This window comes from Hyaena hyaena, unplaced genomic scaffold (assembly GCF_003009895.1).
Source record: "Hyaena hyaena isolate Hyena2069 unplaced genomic scaffold, ASM300989v1 scaffold_160, whole genome shotgun sequence".
NCBI classification, from domain to species: domain Eukaryota; kingdom Metazoa; phylum Chordata; class Mammalia; order Carnivora; family Hyaenidae; genus Hyaena; species Hyaena hyaena.
This window is the reverse complement of record NW_024080793.1, coordinates 1,311,151-1,322,098: the sequence shown is the minus strand read 5'-3', so window position 1 is coordinate 1,322,098 and position 10,948 is coordinate 1,311,151. Positions and strand designations below refer to the sequence as shown.

The following is a 10,948-nucleotide window of genomic DNA, read 5'->3' as shown; positions in this document are numbered from 1 at the left end:
TCACAGATGTCACCTCCTCTGTATAGACTTTCCTGACTCCCTTAAGCTGTCAGAGTCCCCTTCCGGGATCCCATAGGTTTTTGGGCATAATTCTATCACAGCTCCAACTGAGGGCCTATGTGTGCCTGGCATTCTATGGCCATTTGACAATCCCCACCATAACACACACCAAAAAAAGTGGTCTTGTCCACCTCCTCATTCCTTCCTGGCTCTCCAGCTCTATTTCCTTTTATCTTTTCCTAAGTGCCATCCTGCCTCAGTGCCTTTGCACTTACAGTTCCCTCTCTGGATCTTGTCCATGTTGGCCTTGGTCCCTCTTTGGGGTCTCTGCTCCCATTGGCCTCACAGAGGCCTTCCCTGGACATTCTGTCCCAAGCACCTCCTCTAGTCATTCTGTTACATCAGCCACCATTCATTATCTTCTTAACACTCCTCACAAGCTGAAACAATTTACTTAGGTTTAAGTGTCGACACGTTTGTTTTCTGTCCTGTGTCCCACTTCTGCACGCACACAAACACATCATTGTAAACTCCCCAAGACCAGGGACCTTGTTTTCCTTTTCCACGTCTCCATTGCTTCAAACTTACCTGGCACCTGTCTAAATGCTGAATCAACCTTTGTTGAGCGAATCATCCATCATCCATTATTTTACAGAAAAAGAAACTGGCATTCAGAAAGGAGAGCAGAGTAGCCCAAGGTCCCACAGTTAATAAAAGTACAGCTGAGATTCGAACCCCTTTGAACCCCAAAGGCAACTGCACGCAGTATGTCTTCCCTACTCTTGGCACTCTGCATTGTCTCCCCCGCCAGACTCGGCTTTTGGGGTCAGGACGCGAGTCTGACGCCCAAGGGTCCCCAGAGGCGCGTCGGGGACCGGCCCCGGGAGGCCAGCGGGCTCCGCCGAGATGTCACCCTCCCCGCCCCCTGTCAGTCAGGCTGAGGGGGCGGCGCGGCCGCCAGAGGGGGCGCTGAGCTCAGAGCTGCCGCAGCGCCCGAGCGGGAGCCGGAGTCGGAGCGTGCGAGCTAGCAGGGCGCCAGGCGCGATCCGTGGCTGGCGACGCACCCAACGCCAGGGCACTGCTGCGCCCCGGCTCAGGGCCCGCGCCCCGCCTGCTGCCGACCGACCTGGGCGCCTAGCGAGGCCCCGATTCCCCATCCGCCCCGAGCCCACCCCAGCCCGGCCTAGCCGAGCCCCGGCGTCCGCCCGCCGCAGCCGCAGCCGCAGCCGCTGCTCCATCCCGAGCCCGGGCTCAGGTTCCAGGTGAGGCGGCCGCGCTCCGGACGCCCGGGCTGGGGAAGGGCTGGGGATGGAGAGGGGCCTGGGCGGGATGGGGAAGGGGCGGGGAGCGGAGCTGGGGACCCCGCTGCAGAACCGAGAGACCGCTCCGGCAGGTGCGTGTCAGGGTGCGCGCCGGGGTATGTGTGACTGCTGCTCTGTGTCTGCCACTGCCTGGGTGGCCGTGTGGACGTGCGCCCGCGCCCGTGTTCGTGTGTGTCAGGGTGTCCGTGCGCGTCTGAACGTCTGCGTGTCCTGTATGTGCACGTGAGCGTGTCGGTGGAGCATGTTTGTGTGTATGGTCGTGTGACTCTGTCGTGTGTGTACAGGCAGGCGCCGGGGCTTCGCGCCGAGCCCAACACCCCGGTTCCGCGGGGCTGCAGGTTGCGGGGCCCCGGATAACCGAGGCAGTGTCTCCTCCCGCGTCCCTGGGTTTCAAGGACGCTAGGACTCGTCGCGGCCCTGTGGCCTCACGCTGGGCAGGGGGTAAGATGGGAGGGGGCTCCCGGCCCAGAAGGGCGCCGGGGTCTCAGGAGGGAGGGGAGAGGGCCCCGGCGTCCCAGGGGAAGGGCTGGGGTGAGGGTGTGCGGCCAGCGCATCCCTGCCGGTGTGTTCGCCCTCCCCAGGCCGCCAGGATGGACGTGTTCATGAAGGGCCTGTCCATGGCCAAGGAGGGCGTCGTAGCCGCCGCCGAGAAAACCAAGCAGGGGGTCACCGAGGCCGCCGAGAAGACTAAGGAGGGCGTCCTCTATGTCGGTGGGCAAGGGGCAGGGCTTTGGGGCTACGGGGTTCCCGTGTCCTTGGAGGGAGAGTGGCCGGGGTCCTTAGAGGGAGGGAGTTGGGGGGAGGGGTCTGGGCAGGAGAATATGAGTCAGCAGATGGGGCGGGGTCAGCAGGGGTCACCGGGGACACCCCCAGCTGAAGGAAGCCTGGGCAGGTGATGATACCTATGGGAAGAGGGGAATGGTGGGAAGAGTTGGTGAAGGTGGGGTTCAGGGCCGGGGACCAATGCATTGGTCAAAGCGGTAGCGTTTTTGTTGTTTTTTTTTCTTATTCCTCACATGATGAATAGTTACCTGGTGGTGTTGAGCCCTTGCTGTTTGCGGAGAACTGTCAAATGCCATATGCCCGTTACCTCACTTTTGCTCCTGGCCCATTCCACAGAGGTTTAACTATCGTGCTCAAGGTCACAGCTGCTGAAACCCGAAGCTGGAGTTTGAGCCAAGCTTTACGGACTCCAAAGCCCCTCTCCTTGTAGGCCCTCCCTCCTGTATCACTGGGCGCTCCTCTCCAGCTACTTCCACCTCTGCGTTGCTCTGAGGGTCTTCCTGCCTCCCGATGCCTGTGGTTGCACCATTGCCCTCTCTCCTCTGGGCCCATCCTCCTAGCAGCTTCCAGCAGTGTCAGGAGAAAGGCCAAGTGATTGAAATCTCTCACCCTAAGTGTGAGAGGAGAGGGAGCCCGCAGCGTCATTTGCATAAGGGGATGCAGGGCCCCAAACTGAGAATTACTGAATTTATACGGTGATTCAGGACTTACTAGTGTGTAGTAGGCAGAATTACCCTTCATGTGCGCTGAAGAGGGTTGGTTAATTTGCCCAGGTTTGTGGAAGATTTGGGATGGTGGTAATGTGAAAAATATGTGTTGACTTTTTGCTAGGTACTAGTTAGTAGCTGCTGACTCTCCCGACAGTGATACAGATCATTCCCATAGTGGAATGTGACGTCAGATGGCTGGGATGGGGACTCCTTCAGTAGGGGAATCAAAGAGGGTGGCATTTGAGCTGAACCCCAAAGAATAAGGAGCTGGGTGCAGGAGGGGAGTTGGAGGAAGCAGATTCATGAGAGGGCCCTTGTGGGCCAGGGCAAAGGATTATTACAACTGCCATGAGAGATGGTAAGCTGGGGGCTGACAGGATCTGACTTCAGTGCAGCAAGGTTCCTCAGGCTTCTGGGGAGAGACCAGATGCAGGGAGGCCTGCTGGGAGGCAGTACAGCCGGAAGATGAGGGGTGGCTGGAGCTAGGGCACAGGTGATGGAGATGAGGCATGGGCTTGAGCCCACACCTGCCAGGCCCCAGCTTGGGCCTCCCTCCTGCCTCCCCCTACCCAGCCCTTTCACTCCTATGGATCCCTGGCTCCCTGACCCGGTCTCCCTGCTAACAGACTCAAAGCACCCCCTTTCCCTTAGTTTGGCACCTCCTACTCCTCCCGCTGCCCAGGAAGCCCTAACGGCCACCAGTTCCCACACGTTAAAACCTCGGCTTCCTATAGCCACAGTTCACGGTCCCACCTCAGTCTGTATTTCCATCTCTGCAGACACACAGACAGCATTGATGTGCTCTGTGCAGGTCCAGAAAGCATACCTCACTGTTCCTTGTCTGAATGGTTTCTGGTGCCTGAATACCCTCCCCAGGATCCTTTCTGTGTACCCACCTGCTCCCCATTTATCAAGGCGCAGACAGTGCCTCTTCCCCATCACATACCCTTGGAGGCTGGGAGCCCCCTCCCGACTACCTGAGTTCCAGGACGCCAAATCCGCCCTTCTCTTAGCCCCATCTGACATGGGCCATTGGCCCAAGGTGTGACACAGAGCAGGTGATGACAAATGTTTGTGAGAGGAATGACTTGGGTACAAGGAGCCCGCCCCCTGCTGTCTTGGTCTGGCTGACCTTGGCCCGGAGAACCCTTCCTTCCCATGCTGCCCTCTCTTCCTTCCACCGGCCTCAGCCCTCCCAGACACCCACTGACCTATGCTGGGGACTGCCAGCTGTTGTCTGCGTTGCCAAGTCCTCAGTATCGGAGACTCCCCACTTCCCCAAGGGCTTCTGCCCCCCCACCTCAGATCAGGCCATCTAGCCTTTCCCAGAAGCTACCCTCCTGAGAAGGCCTAGCCAATGCTACGGGTGTCAGTCACCCTCATACCCAGCATGCACCTGAGACACCCCTCACGTCACCCAGAAGGAGGAATTCACACCCCGGTTAGGAGAGGAGTCTTTAGCAGAAAGCGGAAGTTGGGGGTGATGGGTGTGAGTGTCCATAGGTGAGATGTGGGCAGTCAGGCATCAAGGGCACCAGAGGGACCTTTCCAAATATGAACCCCTCAGCTCCAGCCCCACCCCCACCCCCACCCCCACCCCCACCCCCACTCCCACCTGCTCACCCTGGATGAAGAGTTAAATGAAACGAGGAGGTAGAGTGCTGGCTCTCAGGCAACATGCCCCAGAGAGGTGCAGGTATCGGTTCAGGCGGAGAAGGGGCAGACCGTAGGGGGGGGGACTCACAGTCCTCAGGAAGTGGATGTGGAGGGCTCAGTGCAGCGATGAAGGGTGTGCCTATGGGATCTGCCCAAGGAGGCAGTGATGAGGCCAGGACGCCCACTGTTGTCTGGGTCCCTCTGCCCACTCTGTAACCACGGAGCTTGCCAGAGCGTCTCTTCTCTCAGCTCAGAGTCCTTATGTGTGTTCCTTTTTCCCTGCAGGAAGCAAGACTCGAGAGGGGGTGGTACAAGGAGTGGCCTCAGGTACCAGCCCAGCCCTGGCACAGCCCCCTTCCCACACCTCGGGCCTGGGATCTGGCTGGGATCTGGAGGTGGGGGGCTGGTGGTGGAAAAGGGCACCCCCAAAGATTCCTGAGAGTGTGCTCTGTGAGGGAGGTAAGCCCTGGGACACCACAAGGGAGAGATGCATCTATGTCTGCTTCACCTTGGCCCCCAACCACCTTCCCAAATCCTCTACCTGCTCCAGTGGCTGAAAAAACCAAGGAGCAGGCGTCACATCTGGGAGGAGCCGTGTTCTCTGGGGCTGGGAACATTGCAGCAGCCACGGGCCTGGTGAAGAAGGAGGAATTCCCCACTGATCTGAAGGTGAGCTATCCTCTCACCATGCACGCACACACACGCACACGCGCACACACATGCCGGGCACACCTATACCGGTGCCACCAGGCTGCCGGCTCCTCCAGCTTGCCTGGGGCACACCTTGTCTCACGTTCTGCAGGGCCCTGCTAGATTCAGCTCAGAAGGAGTCTGCATGAAGCTGTGTATGAATGTGGTGCTGCCTGTGACAGTGACCCAGATCTGATTGCATACATGTATCCTGCTTGTGAGTGTGATCACTTAGGGCCACGTCTGCGTCTCACTGATTGTTTATTCATTTCTTGTCACGCAACAAGTATCCATGCCAGAGAAGAATTATTCTAGAGGTTGCTGTGGTGCACATGTTCCCATGTTCATGGACCTGACTCCGTAGTGGGAGAAGGTAGACAGTAAAAAGCCAACCAATAAGCAAGCTGGTTTCAGACAAGGGATAAGTGTTATGAAGAAAAGACAAAGGTGATGCAATAGAGAATCAAGTGATAAGGGGTCTACTTCAGCTGAGAGGGCTTCTCTGACAAGGCGACATGTGAGCCAACACCCAAGGGATGAGGCAAGCTGTGTGACAGTTGTATTTCGGGTGGTAGGAACAGCATGTGCAAAGGCCCTGAGGCAAGCATGAGCAAGTGTTGGCCATGGTGGAAGGGTGAATTGTGCATCACATATTTCTGCAGGCATGTTCCTCCAGGGGTAGTGATGGTGGCCACCCACGTGTGCATGAAGGCAGATACCTTCTACACTACAGTGTAAGAGCTGAGTTCTGAAGCAATGCAGAGTTGGGTTTGAATCCCAACCCCACTGCATCCTGACTGTGTGACCGTGGGCAGATCCCATCACATCTCTGAGCTGGACTCTTTGCCTTTAAGACAGAAGATGAATGGAATAGGACTCTAACATAGATTAGGGAGAATATATATCAGAGGTTCTCAAAACTTACATGAGCATCAGCATCATCAGGAGGTCAGGTTAAAATGCAGACTGGTGGCCACATCCCTAGAATTTCTGATTCTGTAGGTCTGAGGTCGGACCCGAGAGTTTGCGTTTCTAACAGGTACCCAGGGGATGCTGATGCTGTGGGTTCAAGGACCACACTTTGAGAACCACTGAGGTAAAGCGCCTGGCTTGCATACAGTGAGTGCTTAGTGAAAGATGATAGCCCTGCGATCATGTGAGTGATTCATACCTGCCCCCAGGGGCTCACATGCCCACAGGTGTGCATGGAAGTGTACCACCGTGACAGTGCACTCTATGGGCCTCTGTGTCTGCCAGAAATTCCTCCTGGGAGGTGCTCTGTGTCTGTCTACATACAAGTGCAAACTGCCTTTGTGGGCATGAGGGTCCCCTTCAACTTTTGGTTTGGGAGATTAGGTACATTCTGCATGAGTGTATCCACTGGGCTCTGGGAGGAGACCCCACACCACCCTTCACTGAAGATGTTTGACACAATTGGTCCTTTGCCCTGTTGGAAGTCTGGGACTTGACTCAGAAGTTCTGGTTCAAGTCCTGCCTATGCATTTCACCAGCTGTGTGACTTCCCATTTATTATCGTTATTTCCGGAGATCGCTCCCATTCATTGACGTCCTGTATGGGCAGGCAGTGTTCTAGACACAGAGAAACTCCACAACTAGCCCACTTTATAGATGAAGGAACTGAAGTCCAGAGAGGTGAGGTGACTTGCCCAAGATCCCAGTTCCTGCCAGCCTCTCTAAGAGGGTGGCTGGGAAGATAAACTCAGATTGCGTCACCGGAGTTGCTTGGTGCCGGCACAAGGCTTGTGCCCTGTGCTGGGAGCTGGGGTGCAGAGAAAGCCAGGTCTGAGTTGTCAGCCTTGAGACTATTTGTGAGGGGCCTTTGCACAGAAGCATTTCTCTCAGGTCTCCTTCCTCCCACCAGCACTCCTGACACCTGCTCTAAGGGAGCTCAAGACCATGGATTTCCTATTTAAACAGTGGCCCTTTGGGGCTGCCAGGCATGGGGAGCCCGTGCAAGTCCAGGGTGCACATTTCTTAGTGCCTCCACTTGCCAACCTGCTCATGTACATTATCATGGAACCCTCCCCACATTTCTAGTCTCACTTCCCATCCAAGGCAACTGAGTTCACAGGTGAAGTGACTTACCTGATGCCAAATAGCTAGTGAGTGGCCAGGCTGGGATGTTTTTTAAGAAAACTTTTCACTGAAGTACAACATACATGCAGAAAGCACACAGCCCCATGAAATTTTCAGAGGGAACCCCCCCCATGTAACCAGCACCCACATCAAGACACAGATCATCAGCCCCTCAGAAGCCTGCCTTAGACCTCCTTCCAGCCTCAAGCCCCCCCGGGCCCAGACTAGGGTAAGATGAGTGAGGCGTCTGGGGCACAAAATTTGAGGGGGTCTCATTTGCATGGCCTTGGGAGTGAGTACCTTCTTAACATTTGCACCCTTATTCACTCGCCTTTGTCCTGGCCCTGCCTCCCCCTCCAAGGGCAATTGCTTCTTGACTTCTGATGCCACAAATGAGTTGAGTATTTTTCAACTTCATATAAATGTTATCAAGTACATGCTCTTCTGTACGTAGCTTCTTTCACTAGCAGTGTGAGATTCAACCATCCATGGTATGCCTTGTCATTCTTCATTCTTGCGCCGCACCAGCCGTCAGTGATTAACCACGGTGCACACCTCCATTCTACTGTTGTTGACATCTGGGTCGCTTCCAAATGATGTGATCAAGCTGCGATTTTTTTTTAAAGAAAGGTTTAAAGTTTATTTATTTTGAGAGAGAGAGAGAAAGTAGGGGAGGGGCAAAGAGAGAGGGGGGCAGTGAGAGAATCCCAAGCAGGGCTTCGCACTGTCAGCATGGAGCCCGATGCGGGGCTTAAACTCACGAACTGCAAGAGCATGACCTGAGTCGAAATCAAAAGTCAGACACTTAACCGACTGAGCCACCCAGGCACCCCCACAAGATGAGATTTTTAATACTGGGTGACCCTGAGCAAACTAATATTTCCCCACCTCCTAGGTCTTGGTGTACCCATCTGTACACTGGGGGAAATGAGCCAGGTCAGGAGCTATAAACTCATGTGCCCCCAGGGCCCCCCTACACTGGTAATGTGAAGGAACTGAAGCTGCCTGGATTGGGTAAGGCAACTAGACTGCAGAGGTGGTCAGGCAGGTCTCAGTGCCAGTCTCCAGCCTCCCAAGATTATTATCTCTGCCCAGTAGGAAGGGACAATGGTTCTCTGTGGAAAATGGGGAGGGGAGGTGGGATAGCGCTACCTACAGATTCCCCCAAGGCTCCAGGAGTGTGGCAGCCTGCATGTCGCCTCGTGCAGCCGTGCATGGACCCCAGGTAATTGGGTGTGCTGTGTGCAGCTAGCTCAGTCTTGTGTTTGTGCACATACATGTGCTCACCTGCAGGTGGCTGGCCGTGTGTCTGGCAGCCCCTACTTGTGTGCCTGCTGGTCTGTACCCGTCTGGGCAGCAGATGCAGGGGGGAGGGGAGAGTCTTAGCTCACACATCCAAGCAACACCATGAGCTGTTGCTTCCAGCTTATCTTAAAATAGCAACAGCTGAAGAAACCAGGCCACACAGGACCCTGGGGGAGGGATGGGTGGAAGGTGGCAGGGGAATGGCTCAGAGCTGCTGCCCAGCCCTGTCTCAGAGCTTCCATCTCCCTCCAGCCCAGAGGAGCCTCCAGGGTTGTCTCTGGGGTCCTGATGCCCAGCAGAGGCTGACACAGAGCAGGTAGGGATAAATGGGTGATTGAGTGCTACCTCCCCATCCTGTCCAGTCCAAATGATGGAAGTGCAGGAGGCTACCTGGCGCCGAGGAGAGGGATATGGAGAGCCTGTCTCCCCTCGCCACTCCCAGCTTCATGGTGATCCGGGGCGATTTCGCCCCTCACACCTTCATTCCACTTCTGAGGCACTCCCAATAAACAATTGAATGAAAACGTTAGGTTGTACTGCCAACAGAGCCCAGCCTTCCCCCAGTCAGCTAAAACCTTCCCAGGGTACAGATTTCAGGAGCATCTCCAGCTGCCCTCATGGCCGTGTCCCTTCTCTGCCTGCAGCCAGAGGAAGTGGCCCAGGAAGCTGCTGAGGAGCCGCTGATCGAGCCCCTGATGGAGCCAGAAGGGGAGAGTTATGAGGAACCACCTCAGGTGAGGGGTGGCAGGGCTGCGGGTTGGGGGGCTTTGGGCATCCCAGAAGATTGCCACCATCCCCAGCTGGGGTGGGAGGAACTTGGTAGGCTAGGGTTGGGCCGGGGAACTTCACACCCCCCTTTTCTAGAACCCAGGCCCTAGAAGGTGGCAGCAGAGAGGGAGGACAGATGGCGCCTAGCACTGGGCCCCAGGCACCCCTGCCCTGGAAAGTCCCAGCTTTCCCCAACTTCCAGGTTCCTCTCCTGCCTGGGAGAGGGGCGTGCACTGCTCCTCCTTGAAGGGGAGGAGTCTCGGGGCCAGAGCCAGGCCACTTGGTCTCCAACCCCTTCCTCTTTTGCTCTTCCCCACTCCACCCCCATCCCTCTGCTGCAGGAGGAGTATCAGGAGTATGAGCCAGAGGCGTAAGGGCCCAGGACGGCCCCCCACCAGCAGCACAATTTCCTCCTTGTCCCCTGCCCCACCCCCCAGAGCCAGGGCTGTCCTTCTACCCCTTTCCCCCAAACACGAGATCTTCCTTTGCTCCGAGGCGCCCCCTCGGAGCCTGTGTTGGTGTCTGTCCATCTGTCTGTCCTACCTGCCCGCATCCAATCCTGGGGCGTGGACAGGGCCGGGGCTGTTGCCCCACCTATGTTACCCCCTCCCCACCGCATCCCGTCCAACGTCTGCGCGGGTGTAGCATGTTCTATGTATTTTTAAACGAAGATCAGAAAGCGACGGCACCCCCCACACACCCGACAGAGGCTCTACGAGGGCCCCCCCGGGCAGCCCCAGAGCCCCCCCACCCATCTCCCACAACGACCCCAAGAACCTTTTTTTTTTTTTTTTTTTTTTTAAACCAAAACCAGGAGCCAGGCTGTGCCATGTCCCCTCCCTCAGCCGGCCCAGTCCGAAACCGGGCGTCGTGTGTCGTGATTGTGGCATGGAGAGTCCCCCACCCCCCGTGTGAGCGTGTCCTGGGTGGGCGGGCCCGGACGCCTCCCCCTTCGCGTGTCCACGAATAAAGCCAATCTGTCTGTAGCCGCCGCCGCACGGGCAAAGGCAAAGTTGGGGGTAGGGGGAGCGGCCGACGGGCTTCCAGGTCTCAGACTGCTCCACTCCGCTCTTTGGGGCCTGGCACAAGCTCAGGTACAAGACTGACCACCTCGGGCCTCAGTTTCTCCATCTCCTATTCTCCCCTGGGATGACCTGGGGGGAGCGGGTCTACCCAGGCTGGGAACGGCGGTTGGCTAGGAGGAGCGAAGGTGGCCTCAGGCGCCACCTGCTGGACCGCAAAACGCCTGCTGGGGGTGCAAGGCCATGGGAAGGAAGCCCAGAGCCGCCGCAAGGCACTGTCGACTGGCTCACACCCCTCTGCGCACTCAGAATAGGGACGCGGATGACAACGCTCGCGCAGACATGTGTGTGCCCTCTCTGGTCCTTGCACGCCAGCCCGAGTGTACGCACCTTGGCAGGCGCGCCCGAGCACACACGCGTGCAGACTCGCGCACGCACTTAGTCACACGCGCGCCGCAGAGGAGCCCTTGGAAACTAGCAGCGCGGGCACTGAAAGACCCCGCTTACGCGCCAGCAGGGCGTTTACAGGTGCATGCCCCAGCGCACACCTGACTAACACAGAAAAACCCACCCAAGGGTAAGGGGAATGGCAGTT

General features: G+C 57.0%; 1 protein-coding gene across 2 annotated transcripts; it reads left to right on the top strand.

Annotated features, from left to right (window-relative positions):
- The first annotated feature begins 993 nt into the window (after nt 1-993).
- SNCB (synuclein beta) lies at nt 994-10,317 on the top strand. Of its 2 annotated transcripts, none has more exons than XM_039239703.1 (6): nt 994-1,262; nt 1,904-2,033; nt 4,757-4,798; nt 5,022-5,140; nt 9,208-9,297; nt 9,673-10,317. In XM_039239703.1, exons 2-6 carry the CDS (start codon nt 1,913-1,915, stop codon nt 9,703-9,705), a joined length of 405 nt encoding a protein of 134 aa, XP_039095634.1. In that variant the 5' UTR covers nt 994-1,262; nt 1,904-1,912; the 3' UTR covers nt 9,706-10,317. The 2 variants fall into 2 exon arrangements, with proteins under 2 accessions (XP_039095634.1, XP_039095635.1); XM_039239704.1 differs by lacking the exon at nt 994-1,262 and adding an exon at nt 1,590-1,763.
- Nucleotides 10,318-10,948: the final 631 nt, after the last annotated feature.

Bases quoted from the DNA above. Each gene is read 5' to 3' on its own strand.
- SNCB (XM_039239703.1), top strand. From the start codon at position 1,913: ATGGACGTGTTCATGAAGGGCCTGTCCATGGCCAAGGAGGGCGTCGTA. The intron at 4,799-5,021 runs GTACCAGCCCAG...TACCTGCTCCAG, and splicing joins GGTACAAGGAGTGGCCTCAG to TGGCTGAAAAAACCAAGGAG. The intron at 9,298-9,672 runs GTGAGGGGTGGC...CCTCTGCTGCAG, and splicing joins GTTATGAGGAACCACCTCAG to GAGGAGTATCAGGAGTATGA.